Raw genomic sequence first — 18,700 nt, 5'->3', positions numbered from 1 at the left:
ATTACTCTGATCTGAACTGCCCCATGCATTCAAGTTTCCACACAATTGCTCAAGTCCCCAGCCAGGCAAAGAGAACACTACTGCTTCACAGACTGTATTGAGAAGTCACCAATCTTAGGATTCCTTCAGATACCTGGCTTCTCATTAGTCAACTTCACCAGATCCCAACCTCCTAGCTTGGTCTTTCACTGGGAGCCTCTCTCTGCAATTTTAACTTCCATCAACAGTTATTCTCCCCTATGACTACCCCAGCACATGGTGGATGCCAGGACAGTGAGTAAATTTAAGAGGTGGACAGATTTTAATTAGTAAGGATTTAAAGGGCTGTGGCGAACGGGCAGGTATGTGGAGTTGAGACACCAAGATAAGATCAACCATGACCATATTAAATGGCAGATAAAGCTAAGAACTAAACTGTCAACTCCGGCTCCTAGCTCTCACAGTAACTTACGGTGAGTCACAAGCTAAAGGCGGTGGTTATTGCAGGCCAATCATCTCAGCCAAGGATGTTGTTGCAGGAGTTCCTCAGCTTAGATTAGTATCCTAGGCCCAGCCACCTTCAGCTACTTCATCAAATGACCTTCCTTTGACCATAAGTGGGATGATCACTGATGACCAATGTTCTGTTCATCTGCAGTTCTTCAGAAAGAAATCAGGCCTACTTGACAAGGAGCATTCACACCAAACAAAAGCCAGACCATAGTCAGCTCCAATGGCTGTGTTTCCAACTGTCACTTCCTGACATTCATCAACATTATAAATGCTGAGGGGGGGTTGGGGTGGGGTGGGTGCTGTCACTGTTGACCAGAAACTTAATTGAATCAGTGCCATAAATAGTGACTACATAAGTAGAGCAGGTCAGATGCTGGGCGTTATATAGAAAGCGCCTCACCACTCAACTTCCAAAGCCTTTCACGATCTAAAAGGAACAAATCAGGAGTACAATGTAATACTTTCAGCTTTCCTGGATGACAGGAACTCCAACAGCATTGAAGAAACAATCACCATCCTAGACAAAGCAGCCTGTTTGATGAACATCCCATCTACCATCTTAATCACTGGCACACCACTACTGCAGTCTGCACTACACTACAGCAACTCAGCAAAACTTCAACAGCATCTCGCAAAGCAATGATCTATTATCTGGTAGAAAAAGGGCAGCAGGCACCTGGGAACAAGTTTCTCTCCAAGCTACTCATCAACCTGATTTGGAAGTGTATTGCCTTTCCTTTAACGTGACTGGGTCAAATTCCAGAACACTCTCCGTCGCACAGGAACTGCAACAGGTGGCAAAGGTGGCTTTAAAAGTGATAATACTGTACGCTGCCACAAGGCAAATACCATAGATGCATTTAAAGGGAAGCTAGTCAAGCCTACAAGGGAGAACAGAAAGCTATGCTGATAGGGTTATTGAAAGAAGGTAGGAAGAGGTTTATGAGAAGTATCACAATGGCACAGTCAATTCAAGCTAAGTGGCTGTTTATGTGCTTATAAAGAGCCTTTGTAACACATGGTGAGAATCTGATTCTTACAGATGATACAACTTTGGACCATGAATTAGTAACACTCAAAATGCACATTGATACTAAACCAAGCACACAAATTTAAATAAGATTTTTCACACAGCACATAGGGTAATGTGAACTGATTTATTATTGTCACGTGTTAATATACAGTGAAAAGTATTGTTTCTTGCGCATTATACAGACAAAGCATACTGTCCACAGAGAAGGAAAGGGGAGTGTGCAAAAAGTAGTGTTACAGTCATAGCTAGGGTGTAGAGAAAGATCAACTTAACAGGAGATACGTCCATTCAAAAGTCTGATGGTAGCACGGAAAGTGTTCTTGAGTCGGTTGGTACGTGACCTCAGACTTTTCTCTCTCTTTCCCGACGGAAGAAGATAGAACACAGTATGTCCGGGGTGCGTGGGGTCTTTGATTATGCTGCCTGCTTTTCTGAGAAGTGTAGGCAGAGTCAATGGATGGGAGGCTGGTTTGTCTGACAGACTGGGCTTTATTCACGACCTTTTGTAGTTTCTTGCAGTCTTGGACAGAGCAGAAGCCATACTAAGCTGTGATACAACCAGAAAGAATGCTTTCTATGGTGCATTTGTGAAAGTTGGTGAGACTTGTAGCAGACATGCCAAATTTCCTTAGCCTCCTAAGAAAGTAGAGCTGCTGCTGGGCTTTCTCAACCCTCCCTTCCCCCTCTTTCTTAACTATAGCATCATTATGCAGGGACCAGGACAGGTTGTTGGTGACCTGGACCCCTAGAAACTTGGAGCTCTCGACCATTTCCACTTCAGCCCTGTTGATGTAGACAAGGGCATGCCTCCACTACGCTTCCTGAAGTCAATGACTGTCTCCTTCGTTTTGTTAACATTCAGGGACAGATTATTGACGTCACACCAACTCATCGGATTCTCTCTTTCCTGTACTCCATCTCATCATTGTTTGGGATTTGATCCACAATGGTGGTATTAAAAAACAAAGAAAATTACAGCACAAGAATAGACCCTTCAGCCCTCCAAGCCTGCACCGACCATGCTGTCCGACTGAACTAAAACCCCCTACCCTTCAGGGGACCATATCCTGCTATTCACATCCTAATCATGTATTGTCTCGACGCCCCTTAAAAGTCACTACCATATCTGCTTCCACCACCTAGCAGGTATCATCAGTAAACTTGAAAATCAAGTTGAAGGAGAATTTGGCCACAGTCATAGGTGTATAAAGAGTATAATAAGAGGCTGATGACACAGCCTTGTAGGGCACCAGCGCTGAGGATGATCATGGAGGTGGTGTTATTACCTATCCTTACTGACTGCAGTCTGTGGGTTAGAAAGTCATGGATCCAGTCACAGAGGGAGGAGCCGAGTCCCAGGCCACGGAGTTTGAAGATGGGTTTCATAGTAATAATGGTTTGAAGGCTGAGCTGTAGTCAATAAAAAAGTCTGACATAAGTGACTTTGTTGTCTAGGTGTTTCAGGATTGAGTGCAGGGCAAGGGACATGGCATCTGCTGTGGACCTGTTATGCTGGCGGGCAAACGCAGTGAATTCAGGCAAATTGGGAGACTAGAATTGATTCATGCCAATGACTAAGCACTTCATAATGATGGATGTCAGAGCCACCAGACAACAGTTATTAAGGCACACTGCCTGGCTTCTCTTTGGTACTGGGATACTGGTCATCCTCTTGAAGCAGATAGGGACCTCAGATCGGTGTAAGGAGAAGTTGAAGATGTCTCGGAATAGCCCCACCAACTGGTCCACACAGGGCCTGAGTGGCTCAGGTGAGAAACCTGGAAGTGCAATCACTTTCCGTGGGCTGACTTTCGAGAAGGCTGCTCTGACGTCTACAATGGTGGCCTTGGACACACGTTCATTCAAGGTTTCTGGGGTACAGGGCATGCTCTCGCTGACCTCTTGCTCAAAATGGGCATAGTGTGTTGAGTTCATTGGGGAGGATGCTTTCGGTGCTGGTGATTTTATATGCCTTCATCTTGTGGCCTGTAATGTGTTGCAGACCTTGCCACTCAACATACCCAATACAAGTTATCAACTGGGTCCATCACTGAAACTTTATGTCACAAATTGTTCATTCGTTCATGTAATGCACACAGAGTAGTGTGGCCAATATCCAAATAAAAGAGCAAGAGTAAAAATGCCTGCATGACCCAAAAGGAGAAACAACCAATGTTCTACAAGGTAGGAAGACCTGGCGGCTCACTGTTTAAAAATATTCACACTTCATATTGACAGACCATGATGTAAGCTGAACTCTGTATCTTTGTAATTTTCAATCAGCATGCATTTTCTATGTGAAATTAAACAATGGCTTCCAAAACTAAATCTCAGGTTTTGCTTTTGGCTCCTAGCAATAAAAGAAAACAGCAATACAATAATAGATACTTAATTTTCAACGATCCCTACAAACCTGTTGCCACTGACCAAGCCACAAAGGAGCATGCAATTACTATGATGCTGTGTTTTCTAAGCAGCTACTTTTTTAATTAATTTATTCATGAGCATCTCTAGCGTGGTCAACATTTCTTGCCCATCCCTGCTGGCCCTTCTAGTGAATGGCCACTTTCAAGATCATTTAAGAGTCAACCACATTGCTGTAGATCTGGAGTGATCCAGATCTACATAGGCCAGGCCAGATTTTCTTCCCTAAAGTATTGAGCGAACCAGATGAGATTTTTCATGGTCATCAGACTTTAATTCCAGATTGTTATTGAATTCAAATTTCACCACCTGCCTTGGTGTGATTTGAACCTAAGCCCCGAGAGCACTGTCCTCAATCTCTAGATAACTAGTTCACAAACGTGCCAAGAATAATACTGGGGTGCAAAGAAGTTATGGTTACTAGTATGTAAGTGATTCTTACCGAAGGGCACAGTCCAATAGAAAAGAAAAACAGAATCAACAATATATTTTATCAAGTAAAATTAATTATGGGCATTGGTACCTCTAAACATTGCGGTCAAACCAAATTTTCCACTCAAATATCATTTGAGGTTGATCTTATTCCTGATCATGAGTCAACCCTTTATTGTAATGTCACATTCAGACATTAAAACAACACATGCGTCCTTGACTTTTGTTAGAATTAATCATACTGCAATTACTGCAATGCCAGCACAGAAAATTACCTCAAAAGTTTTTGTCTCCTGCTGTTCTGGAGGAAGCTGAACTGGTGCAGCAGCACAAGCAGCTGCTAATTGAGCCAGCTGCCATTTTTCTGGCCACATGCCACATCACCAAAGCAACTATTTACATTTCTATACGAGCTGTGCTGTCCCTGACAAAGAAGAGGTCACCTGTTGTAATAGCTGTCCTTGGCACCAAAACGTTCAAGGTAAGTGCAGGACAAAGATTTCAGCATCAAAAAGATCCAGCGCCCAAAAAGAAGTCACCATGTGCTTTAAAGTAACAACCATATACCACTTACGTTGTTGCAGGATTTCAGGGCACAAGACCTTAGGAGCAGGAGTTGGTCATTCAGCCCATTTAACTTTCTCTACCATTCAATTAGATCATGGATGATCATCCACCTCAACACACTTTCCTGCATTATCCCCATTTCCCTTGACGTCATTAGTATCCATAAATCTTATCAGTTTGTGCATTGAACAGACTTAATGATTGAGCTTCCACAGCCTTCTGGGGTAGAAAATCCTAAAAATCCCTCAGAATAAAGAAATTCTCTCTTATCTCAGTCCAAAATTACCTGTTCTTATTCTGAGGCTGCATGTCCTAGTTTTGGACTCTGCAACCAGGGGAAAATTCCTGCTGATATCTATCCTGTCACACCCTGTAAGAACTGTGTAAGTTTCAATGGGAACATCTCTGATTATTTGAAACTCTAGAGGATACAGGCCCAGCTTCCTTAAACTCGCCACAAAAAACAAACCTATCATCTCAGGGATTAGTCTACTGAACTTCTGTTACATTCCCTCCATGGCAAGTATATCCTGCCTTAAAGAGACCAAAATTGCACAGAATACTCCATGTGTGGCCTCACAAAGACTCCATATAATTGCAGCAAGGCAGCTTTGCCCCTGAACTCAAATCCGTTTGTGAGAAAGCAAACATGGCATTTGACTTCTCAATTGTCTTCTGTATCTGTACGTTAGCTTTTAGTTAGTCCTGAACAAGGACACCCAGGTCCCTTTGGAAATCAAAATTTTCCAACCATTCAAGAAGTTTTTTGCCTGTTTTTTTCTACCAAAGTGGATAACTTCACATTTACTCATATTAAATTCCATCTGCCATGTTCTTGACCATTCACTTAGCCCGTCCTATTCCCTCTGAAGCCTCCTTGCATCTTCATCACAACTTAACATTCCCACCTAACTTTGTCACCAACAAATCTGGAAGTATTGCAGTTTCATTCAAATCCTTTATACAGAATGTGAACAGCTGTGGGCCCAGTACTGATCCTTGTGGCAATCCACTAGTAACAGCATGCCATCCTGAGAATAACCTGTTTATTCTGTTCTGTCTGCTAACCAATTCTTGGTCCAGGGGAGTCATGGTGGCACAGTGGTTGGTACTGCTGCCTCAGTGGCAGGTTCAATTCTGGTCTCAGATCACTGTGCGGAGTCTGCATGTTCTCCCCATGTCTATGTGGGTTTCCTCCAGGTGCTCCGGTTTCCTCCCACAGTCCAAAGATGTGCTGTTTAGGTTGATTAACCATGCTAAATTGACCCTAGTGTCAGAGGGATTAGCAGGGTAGATGTGTTGCATTGTGGGAGTGGAGCGACAGGCATTGTGGTCAGTGCAGACTTGATGGGCCAAATGGCCTCCTGCTGTACTGTAGGATTCTATGATTCATATCCCTAAAATACTCCCAATCCCACGTGCTCTAACTTTATTTACTAACCTCCTGTGAGGGACCTTATCAAAAGCCCTCTGAGAATCAAAATACACCATGAGTGTTGGTATCTATGCTACTGAAAACATCCTCAAAACACCCCAATAGGTCTGTCAAATATGATTTCCATTTCATAAATCAATTGACTCCACCTAATTATATTATTTTCCAAGTGTCCTGTTATCACATCCTTCATAATAGATTCTAACATTTTCCCAGCTACATCAAACTAACAGGTTTGTTGCTCTCCATTTTCTCACCCTCTCTTCTTAAAATGGGGTTACATTTTCTACTTTCCAGAATCTATAGAATTTTGAACCACGAATAAATCCACTATCTCTACAGCCACCTCCTTCAACTCTGTGGGATGAAGCACATCAGGTTCCGAGTATTGACAAACCTTCAATCTAATTAATTGTTCAATTACTATCTCTTTATTAATACTAATTTCTTCCAGTTCTTCATTTTCACAATCCCTTGGTTCCCTGGTATTTCTGGAAGTGTTCTGTACCTTCACTCCTGAAGACAAACAAGTAAATGTTTAGCTCCTCTGCTATTTCCCTATTGTCCATTACAAATTCTTCTGTGTCCACCTATTACAGATTCACATTTGTTCTTATTAATATTTTCCTCTTCACACGACTAAAGCAGCTTTTTCAGTCTGCTTTCATGTTTCTCACTAGCTTGCATTTACATTCCCTTTCTTGATCAATTTCTTGGTCCTCCTTTGCTGGATTCTATATTGCTCCCAACCTTTAAGTTTACTACCTTTTCTGGCAACCTAATAAATCCACTTTGATCTCATATCTTTAAATTAACCTACAGTTGATTCACCTTTATATTGTTGTAGACTATGTAATATATATTTGAATACTAGCCATTGCCCGGCTATTGTCAAATATTTTAATATTTTCTCAGTTCATAGCCAATTTCATCCTCATATTTTCATAGTTTATTTTCAGATTTAAGACGCTACTCTCAGTGAACTATATCACTTTCAAACCCATTGTAAAATTCTATCAGATTATGGGGTGCTATTTCCTAAAGACTCCTTTACAGCAACGTTATTAATTAGCCTTTTCTCATTACGTAATAGTACATCTAAAATTGCCTGATCCCTAACTGGTTCTTTAGCATACTGCTCCATCTCAAACAGTCCAGGAATTCATCCTCCACAGCATTAGTGCTAATTAGGTTTACCCAATCTAGATGCAAACTGAAGTTGCCCATTATTATTGTATTTCCCATGTTTCAGGCAACTCTAATGCCCTGATTGATGCTGTGCCCAGCTTACCACTACAGTTTAGAGGCCTATAAACAACTCCTACCAATCTTGGCTGCCCCTTGTTTCTTTGTTCCACAAAGGACCAACCACCAGCTGTATTAAGGGAGCAAGTTTCACAACATGGAGAAACAATTCTTGCATAATCACTTCTGTTTAATCTAAATTTAATTAACAGAGTTCAAACTTTTGGATTAAAGAACTACAATTACTTGCACTATCTTTAGAATTAGCCCAATTACAATACCAAGTGCCAATTCAGTTAAGTCAAACACAAAATGTGCTCCATGGCGTCACACTGCTTATGAGCCTTGGATTATAATTAAGGGGGTTACTGCTTTCAGTATTTAAGACTCCACCAACAGCTTGATAATTGCATGCAAAACCCCAGTTGCAACCCAGATATTGTGGTTCTGATCCACCTCAACTTTACCAAAAGACATTCTAGTTTAAATATGTAATTTGCATGTTTCATTTGACCTTGTTGCATTCGGCCCGTGGGCAGCACCTTAGTTAGCACTGCTGCCTCACAGCACTAGGAACCCAGGTTCAATTCCCAACTTGGGTCACTCTGTGCGGAGTTTGCACGTTCTCCCCATGCCTGCATTGGTTTTCTCCAGTGCTCTGGTTTCCTCCCACAGCCCAAAAGACATGATGGTTAGGTGCATCGGCCAATCATCTCTCAGTGTATCCAAACACATGCCAGAGTGTGGTGACTACGGGATTTTCACAGTGACTTCATTGTAATCCTACTTCTGACACTAATAAAGGCGTCAAGGACCATTTGTTTACATTTTACTCTACCTACGTTTTATGAATACAATTGACATGAACTGAACTTCAATGCATTTTCCTATCACTCAGCGCAATCTCTAATAATTTCCTTGCACCGCACTCCACCTACATTCCCAAGTCCATTTCTTGCTGTGCCTAACCCTGAAAAAAACTCTCAAGTCACATACCACTCTGCTTCATTTCCCAACTATCTAACTTGTGGCCTTCAACTTATTTTGGCAGCTTAGCAACCATGGATTGTTAAATCACACTCTCTCCACCAACTTTTAATTCTGATCCCTAACTCTTTCCCATCCAAATCACTGCCAAGTAGACCCTTCAACTCTTCAGTCCAATAGATGCAAGTTTAACCATTCACCACCAAATAAGGTTAGATCACTTCAAAGCATTATTGGGAAATGTTCTGCATCATTAAGGCTGCCCCTTTTCAAAGATCATCCAGGAAGGTAAAAAAAAACTCAGCTTCTCCTGATCTTCCTAAACCACCCTTACCTACCTCATTTACCTCCAACAGTAACTGCCCTGAGTTCACCTTCACACATTTTGCAGTTAAGACAGAACAGAGGCCATCCAGTCAGTTGCTCTGCTGCTTCCCTTCCTTAGAGGCCAAATTCCTCGAAAGTTTGGCCCATGCCCAAACCAGAACTGACATCTCTCATTCCCTGCCCGTCTCTCTTCCTCCCCCCACTCCGCCCCCATCCATGACCTCTTGTTCTCTACACCTGACTTCCACAAATATCTGACTACTTAACTTCTTATCCTGACTCTCATGTCAGCCAGCATTACAGTCATTAAAAGCCTCTCGTGGGAAAATATGGCGTCCAAATGGAGGTAAGCACTGAAATTTGGTTCAGCGTAATTCAAGGACCATCCACGTCAAACTCACAACAACCAACATAGCAGGATCCACAGTAGGTGATGAAATTGCTTACAGCTTGGACATCTTCAAACAAGTCTACCACAATACCCCTTTGCTCAAAACCCAACCCTACGTTGGGTTCCAAGGACTCCCAGGTTTGAATCCCTCCAATCAGATTTTCATCCGAGTAGGAAAGGGATCTTTCCAAAGTAAGAAAGGACATCACAGTGACAATGGCAATCTACCCCTCAATTTCCTTGACCTGCAGTCTCTGACATAATTAATCATGAAATACAACTCTAAGGTCCCTCACCATCATCCAGCCACGTGGGACCGTACTGGTTTGGTTTCGTTCATATCTATCCTGTTGCAGCCTGAGATTGCCGTGCAATGGATTTTCTCACTTGGGTACTGTTATCTCCCTTGTCCCAAACAGGAATCTATCCTTTACCCCTTCCATCTGTCATTTGCATGCTATCCTTGACCAATAATCCATAATCATAGCTTCAGTTTCCACACGTATATCCAGCTCTCCTCCACTTCAACACTCTGTTCACAAAATTGTCTGACAACAGTTAAGTACTGGATGAACAGTAATTTTCTCCAATTAAGTATCAAGATGACAAAAGCTTCCCTGCCACCAATTCCATTACTCTCTCTGGTAACTGTCTCAGGTTTTCAAACTCCCTTCTCTCCTTTAAGACTCCCCATAGAAGTCTTTGACCAAGCTCATGGTTGCCTAGCCTAATATTACTGTGACCCTAGCTGACCTAACACTATTCAATAATGTTTACGCAAAGCACCAAGAACATGTTACAACATTAAAAGTGCTGTATAAATACAAATAGTGGTTACGTAACTTGTGATGTGACTGAATGGTAGAACAGACTTGAGATGCTGATTAGTCTTCTCAGGTTATGTTATAATAATTGAGTTTTTATATTTTGGTAACCTTTTCTTAATGAGTATAAAGGCAGCATTGGACCTTGAAAAATGTTGTCTAGAGAAAAAGTGGCATTATTTTTTAAACCTGTTCTTGTAGAGACTCAGCAGGATCAAAGGAAACAATTGAGTTTGTACTTCTTCAATTAGTTCCTTTGAGGAAATGCACCAAAAAACAAATTCTAAGGCCTGTTGGAAGTTAACTACTGTTGCTCTGGATTTTTTTTTAAAAACCTAATACAGCAATTCCAACACTACTTAAAGTAAAACAGGAAGAACTGATGATCGACAGCTCCTTTAAAATGCACTGTTTCTCCCTTTTGCCTTGTTTTGCAAATTGGCTGCTGCATTTCTTACATTCCAAATGGTGACTACGCTTCAAAAGTATAACGATGGCTGTAAAGGGTTTCATGTCATCTTGAGACTGCAAAAAGGCACTATACACACTCCTGTGTTTGCAGGGGCAGGCTGCTAAGCAGAAATCAGCAAAGCTACCTTATTTCAGTCCAAGACCTACTCAGCTGTCAGAGAAGAAGAAAAGTTATGGCCTGTCACACCTCCTCCATCATTCAATATCATGGCTGATCCTGGGCTTCAACTCCACTTTGCTGTCCACTCCCTCTTTTCTCTGAGCATTCAAAAATTTGTCTGTCTTAAGCACATCCAACGATCTCTCCCACAACCTTCTGAGGTAAAGAATTCCAAAAATTCACAACCCATGAAGTGAAAAAATTTCTCATCTCAGCCCTAAACGATCAGCCTTATATCCTGAAACTGTGCTCCTTTTGTCCTAGATTCTCCAATCAGGAGAACAGTTGCTCAGTACCTACCCCACCAAGTCTCTTCACAATCTTGTAGATTTCAGTTAGATAGCCTCTCATTCTTATAAACTCCAGTGAACATAGATCCAATTTAGTCAGCTTCTCATCTGGGACAACCCTCTTATTTCCGAAATCAATCTAGTGAACATTCATTGTACTACCACCAATGCAAACTTTGGTGCACAATTTGCATTTTTGCAATGGTGCAGACAGCACAAAAAAACAAATTATATACAATCTTCCATTGCATTGCTTAGTCAAAGGATGTGCAACATAAATAACATCTTATCAGTCCACTCATTTTACTGATTGATCAAGTCAGATTTAATTTCTGTTAAAAGGCATTTTGTAACCGAACTTCATCTTCCTCTGAAAATTCACTCACCATTACGACATGTTATTTTACTGAAACTTTCTTCAACCTCTTTGCAAAAGCAAGATTGCACAGGAAGATGAAATTCAGCAAGAAACTGACTTTAGCTGATAGCAGCTCTGCACCCTGAACTTTAGAAACATGCAAAGCCATCATATTGTAAAACTAATGAAGCTTCTCGCACACCAAACACAATTTTATAAGTTAACCATATTACCTGAGAAATGCAATCTTTTAAATTAATGTTTTTAACCTGAAGTCAACAGCCAAAGGGAAGAATAGGCAATTTGATTGGTGCAGCCAGAGAGATGCATGTGACAGTCATGTCTGGAATGTACAGCTACATATACTAATGTTAAAAAGGAGTGAAAAAAAATGTCTGCCCTATGCATTTATGATCTATCATTCATGTCTAAAACCATTTTGGAAAAATGCTGTTTGAATTAAGTAACGTTTGCATATTTAGCAATAGTTTCAGATGATTCGACAGATTTGGTGAAATTTAAACCAAGGATGAAATCTGTGCATTATTTATTTTCTTATCCACGGTCAAGTGTACAAACAGTACAAAAATCGTAGTTACATACAGATGCAATGACCAAACTGTAACTTTTTAAATAATGTTTACATAATAACAACAGTTAAAGTTTGATTTCAGAAAAGAACTTGTCTAACCAGTCCCCACTCACGCCTCCTCCCTTCTTTCATTTAAATCTATCATTGTTACCCTTGGGCAGGGGGGGTGGGAAAGAGAACTGCAGCATAGTGACAAATCACTCGAATAGTAATCCAGAGACTCGGACTAAAACTCCAAGGACCCACAACAGCAGCTGGTAAATTCTTAATTCAATTAATAATAAATTTGGAATATAAAGCTAGTCTCGGTAATAATAACCATGATAACTGTCATCCGATTCACTAATGTTCTTTAGGGAAAAGAATCCGTCATCCCTACCTGGTCTGCCCTATATGTGACTCCCAGGCACAGCAATGTGGTTGACTGTCCTCAGTTCACAAACAATCAGGGATGAGCAACAAATGCTGACTTTACCTGCAATGGCCACATTCCATAAAAGAAGAAAAAAATTCCCTGATCCATCACGTGCATTTAAATGCATCGATACTATTTGTTTCAACTACTTCCTGTGGCAGAGACATAATGCAGCTCATGATTAATTTAAATGCACATTCATCTGATATGTTACTTCCATTCTTGATTGTTTAATGTCATAGTGATAAAATGTATAAAGCTAATTCCACAATCAAATTTCATTGCCAGAGTACAGGAGTCAAAATGGCTCAAGATCACAAATGACATTCTATGTGACTGTGACCAAGGCAAATGATCCCGCCTCATCTTTCTCAACCTACAATTTGACAATTTACCACACCACCTTCCTCCAAGGCTTCACCACTTTGTTCAACTGGTTGATATACTCTCACCTGGATCCTTTCTTATCTAATCGTAGCTCAGTGATTGCCCTGGCTTTTCTTCCTGTTCCCATTACCTCTGATACAAGTCAAGAATCTATCCTTACTTGCCCCGCTGCTATTTCTCATCTACATACTGATCTTCAGCAACATCATCCAAAAGCACAGGATCCACTGACAACACAGCTCTACCTCACTACCACCTCTCCCAACTCCTCCCATGTTGCAAAATCAGAATGCTTATCCAGTATTTATTACTGGATGAGCAGAAATATCCTTCAATTCAATATTGGCAAGACTGAAGTTGCCTATCCACATGCAATAGGATTGCAGCTATTCTAGAGGTTCACATCTATCTTCTCAAAGGTAATCGGGTAGCAGTGTTAAATGCTGGCTTTGGCAGACTCTCACATCCCATGAACGAATTAATATTGCTGCAGGCAGTTAGTTGTTACTTGATAACACACACTGTAAATGAAATTAAATGAATCTGTAATGCTGGGGACCACAGGAGGAGGTGGCCAAGACAGATCACACATTTAGCATTACTGACTGAAGATGGTTGGAAAGCCTACACTGACATGCTGTCAGCCACCAATGTTGTGGATCGGGTTATTTGTGATGTCTCCTCCATCACTTCTGGCAAGATGAAAATGCCACTGAAGATGATAAAGGTTGGGACTTCATCTCCAAATAAACTGGACATCACTCCAGCCAATGTTATCATGGACAAGTGCATCTGAATGATAGACATGGTGAGAATTAGGTCTTATTTCTCTTATTGGTGTTCTTAATCTGCCACAGGCACCTCTGGTATATATATTTTGCGGGACTCAGCCAGCTTGGTTAACAGTGGTGCTACCAAGCCATTCTTGGTGATGGGCATTGAATTTTCCCACCTTGGAACATTCTGTGCCCTTACTAACCTCGGCACTTTTTCCAAGTGGTGTTGAACACAGAGGAATACAAGTTTATCAAAGTAGGACAGTAGGTGATAACTGGAAGGTTTCCTTCCATGTTTGCCTTGATGCTATGAGACTTCGCTGGGCCCAGTCATACTGAGAATTCCCAGTGCAACTCCCTGTCAACAGCATACCAATGCTCTTGGTTTGGCGAGTCTGTTCTATCAGTGGGACAATATTGGTTATGCTATAGAGAAACCTGGGACATAGACTAATATATGATTGTGAGTTTGAGTAGTCTATTATTTGTTCAATTTGCAGGACAGCTCTCCCAATTTTAATAAAAGCCCCAGATGTTATTATGGGGACTTTGCAGTCAGCTAGGCAGTGTGTGGCCTTGTCATCTCTCGTGTCTAGACCAGTGCTGGCAGTTCATATCGTTTTATCTTTCCCCAGTTTTCTACTGTGATTTGACAGACGAGGCTACTTCACAAGGCAGTCAAGAATCAACTACATTGTAATGGATCTGAACTCTGTGTAGGCTATTGTCACTGAACAAATAATCCAGAAACGCAGGGTAATACTCTGGGGACCCAGGTTTGAACCCAGTCACGACAGATGGTGGAATTTGAATTCAACAAAAAATATCTGGAATTAAGAATCTACTGATGACCATGAAACCATTGTCGAAAAAACCCATCTAGTTCATTAATGTCCTTCAGGGAGGGAAATCTACTGTCCTTACTTAGTCTGGCTTACATGCATTCTCGAGCCACTGCAATGTAGTTGACTCTTACAATGGCCTAACAAGCTACTCAGTTCAAGGGCAATTAGGAATAAGCAATAAATGCTGACCCAGCCAGCAATGTCCAGATTCCATGAATTAATTAAAAGAAAATTGCTACCCTGAAGGACGTTAGTCAACCAGATGGATTTTTTTGACAATACAATTATTTCACCATTACTGATACTACCTTTTTATTCCAGATTTATTAATTAATTGAATTTGAATTCATCCAGCTTATGTGGTGGGATTTGAAATCATGACTCTGGAGAATTAGTACCATCCCTTTAAAAAGACAAAATATGATAAGAAATAGGTGAGGAGAGCTATAGCAAGGCAGCAGGCTAAGGAAGCTAATTCCAGACTCCAAACTCCTCCACAGATGGTGGGAGGGAGGAGAAATATGTGAAAGTTTCCCATTCCTCATCGTGTTGCAGAGCCTACAATCAAATCAATGTTGAAACTGCACATTTTCAGGAGAGTGGGGGGAATGATATGAAATTGTAAACTTTACTCAAACATAAGAAAATATAATTCAAATCTAAATTTAATTTAAAACTGCAGTTTCTTTGTTTAAATAACCAAAAGTGCAGCCCCCAAAACTTTGGCAAGCTGAAGGTTGGACAATTTCATCACAATGTAAACCAAGTTTCAGGAAAACAAAGCAAATATCTCACCAATTGGGAGGAGAAAACATTACTAAATGATTTCAGGTAGCAGTTAGAAAATCAAGTACAAATTTATCAAGACCGTTCTGCAGTCTTTATGTAACATCTTTATTATTGAGACTGATTTTTCTCCTTGCCATTATTCACGAGGCACTAAGAAATTTCTTTACTACTAAACGCCACCTTAGTTTTCAACAATAGCATGTTTGTCTGCAAGTTAGCAGCATAATTTTAAAAGCTCAAACTTAAATGTCATCTGGAATCAGCAATTAACTCGAGCATAAATTACTCATTGGATCAGTTCTTTGGAATGAAGTCTAGCGAAAAAAACGCACAAGATCATGTCATGCTAACGATCTTAAGAAACATAATCCACTTGGTGTCAAAGGGCAGAGATTGCAGCTCAGTCGTGGTTCCAACAGCCTCGTTGGCACTCTGGGTGGAGCTAGTCAGTACTATGGTGAAGAGTCAAAGAGACTAGCAGGGTAATATCGTACTTAGGGAGCCAAAGAGATCATGGCATACCAAGTTACCCCTCCTCAACCACCCATGGGCTAATTTTGACATCAGGACTTGGAAATAAATTATTAAATGAAGTATTTTTACCCTGACCTCTCAAAACCCTCTGAATCTATGATACGCACTGTATCTAGCTTTAATGACCTTAATTATTTTTTTAAATTCATGTGACCATCCACTGCACTGAGCGTGCATCTCCTATAAATATTCCCTAGTGGAAGACTACAGATTAAAACCATACCAATTACCAATGCTTTTAAAGCTTCCTGTCTCAACAAGATTTACAACATCAAAGAATGTGAAAAATGAATAGGAATATTTAAACGAGTATCTGAAACGATCAGAATTTCTACTCGTAAAAAAACGTTGAGTAACATTTTAAGCAAAGCTATGCAATTATGTGGGGAAGAGAGATGACATACTAAGAAAGTCATTTATTGTTATCTCTCAAATAAAAATACAGTTGATGAGGGGGGTGTTTTCCTGTTATAAATGGCAATTTGAGAGATTTGTTTCTAAATTAAGGTGAATATTTGCGCATACTGAAGCAAGACTTTTGCTTGACATAGATTACCATTGCTACATCTCTGAAGGATGCAGTTTAGAGGAGAATATATTCAACCCCCGGATTCCGTGTACTGGGGGGAGGGGTAAGGGTTCGGCACAGCATTTGACATCTTTCCTCAGCCCGAAAAGCCGGTTCCCCAGCTCAGATCCTCCTGGACCAGCAAAGAAAAATATTTTTAAAAAAGGCCGGGGCGTGGGGGACCCACTCAGCAAACTAACACCAACTGCCCCCCGAATAGATTTGGAAGGAAAGCTGAAAACATAGCGAAAGGGTGCGTGTGTGAGCCGACCCCCACTCGGCGGGCACCTTCGCCCTCGACCCACAAAGCCCGGCCGCCGCCCGCCGCTACGACAACCCGAGGCTCCAGCCGCGGCCTAGAGCCAAGCTACCAAAATGGCGGCTGCGCCTGTGACTCCCGGAGAGCCCGGCGGCCTTCGCCGACACCCCACTCCGGGGGCCAGCTGCGGATGTCCCCCTACACACCGCCCCCTCCCAAAAAAAACACAAGCTGCCAGGGCGGCGGCCCCACACACAGCCGGGGGACGCGTGAGGAAAACGGAAGAATGTAGGAAAACAGCAGCAGCACCTCCGGCAGCTCACACATCTAATATATATATCCCAAATTACATTAATTAATACATTAGATGGTGGAATGGGTACCAGCGCGAGTCAGTCACCTTTGAATTTGAGCTCCACGGGCGGATCGAGGATCAGGACTTGCTCCAGTCTGGCCATTGTCGGGAAAGGGGGTGACACTCAGAGACTTCACTGCCTGATGGCGCTCACTCGATCCTCTGGGGCTTTTTTTTTCCCTTCCTCCACTCGCTCGGCCTCTGCGGGACGTCAACGTGCGCGCACCCGACAGAAGAAAGCGTGCGCGCACCGCCAATAAGGGGAACGTGCGGGCGCCCGTCCTCCGCCGACAAGGCGAGGGGAGCATGCGCACCAAGCCAGCCAAAGTGGGGTGCGTGCGCGCTCAGCCGGAATCGGGAGGGAAGCGAGTGCGCAGTACATACGAAATGTGGGTGCGAGTGCGGCTGAGCCACCCTCGGGAGGGGAAACGCATGCGCAGACGTGCGATTCCTGCTCGCCCTTTTGACGCGGTGAGCAGACGCATGCGCAGCGCACCGTCTTCATGTCGCCGGAGAACCTCAGGGTTTATTCGTGCCGCAGCGCTAGGGGGCAGCACTTTGCGCACATGCGCAGTTGCAGCCTCTGGTGCTGTCAGCAGGTTTGACAAGTTGAGCAGTGCTGAGAAAAAGACACATGCTGTGGAAGCTTTTCATTTTACACTCATAGAAATCATTGAAACCCTACAGTGTAAGAAATAGGTCATTCGGCCCATCGAGTTTTTTAAAGTTTATTTATTAGTTACAAGTAAGGCTTACATAAACACTGCAATGAAGTTACTATGAAATTCCCCTAGTCACCACCATCCAGCGCCTGTTCGGATAGCCTGAGGGAGAATTTAGCATGGCCAATGCAGCTAACCAGCATGTCTTTCAAATTGTGGGCACCTGGAGGAAACCCACACAGACACGGGGAGTACGTGTACATGAGAACATAAGAAATAGTGTAGACTCCACACTGACAGTGACCCAAGCCGGGAAGCGAACCCAGGACCCGTGCGCTGTGAAGCAATAGTACTAACCACCATCCTACCATGCCGCCCCAGTCTGCACCATCAACCACCTGGGCCTTATGCCCGTGGGGGCGGCACAGATAAACTTGTGTGGTTTCAAGAAGAAATTAGATATAACTCTTGAGTCTAAAGGGATCAAAATCTGTGGAAGCAAAGGTGGGATATTGAATTTGATGATCAGCCTTGATCAAAATGAATGGTGGAGCAGGCTTGATGGGCTGAATGATCTACTCTTGCTTCAACAACAAGAACAGAAAAGGTTGGAAAACCTCAGCATGTCTCACAGCATCTGTGGAGAGAATAGAGCAAATATTTTGAGTCTAAGTGACTCTTCGTCAGAACTGAGAACAAAGGGAATCAGCAGAGATTTGTACTATGAGGATCGGGGAAGGGGGTGGAATGGGACAAAGGGAATGTAAGTGAGGATGCAGAAGGCTGAGAAGATGCTAAAAGTGTCTATTAAGTGATCAGAATGCAAGAACGGCAGAACAGGGGTACAAATTGTAAAAGGACTGCCTGAAGAATGTGGCAGTTACACTGAAAAGGGAAGGGAGGGTTGGGGAGGGCAAGAAGGAGAGCTGGGATGGAAAGAGTGAAAATGGAGATGAGAAGGAAGGATGCTAAAATAAATGGATAGGATGAAACAAATTAAAATAAATAGAAATGGGGTAAAGGTAGAGGTGGAGGACAGAGTTCATGCTCTGAAGTTGTTGAACTCAGTGTTCAGCCCAGAA

General features: G+C 42.2%; 1 protein-coding gene across 1 annotated transcript in view; it reads right to left on the bottom strand.

The window, feature by feature from the left end:
* LOC145346841 (vesicle-associated membrane protein-associated protein A-like) overlaps positions 1–17,159 on the bottom strand; it is a 103,149-nt gene extending 85,990 nt beyond the window's left edge. The window contains exon 1 of the mRNA XM_080194664.1: positions 17,002–17,159. Within this exon, the coding sequence (XP_080050790.1) occupies positions 17,002–17,059 (58 nt within the window). The 5' untranslated portion in view covers positions 17,060–17,159. The remainder of the gene's footprint in view (positions 1–17,001) is intronic.
* Positions 17,160–18,700: the final 1,541 nt, after the last annotated feature.

This window comes from Carcharhinus amblyrhynchos, chromosome 8 (assembly GCF_965287045.1).
Source record: "Carcharhinus amblyrhynchos chromosome 8, sCarAmb.v2.hapA, whole genome shotgun sequence".
NCBI lineage: Eukaryota > Metazoa > Chordata > Chondrichthyes > Carcharhiniformes > Carcharhinidae > Carcharhinus > Carcharhinus amblyrhynchos.
Note: the sequence above shows the minus strand (reverse complement) of the source record. Positions and strands in the feature narration are given on the sequence as shown.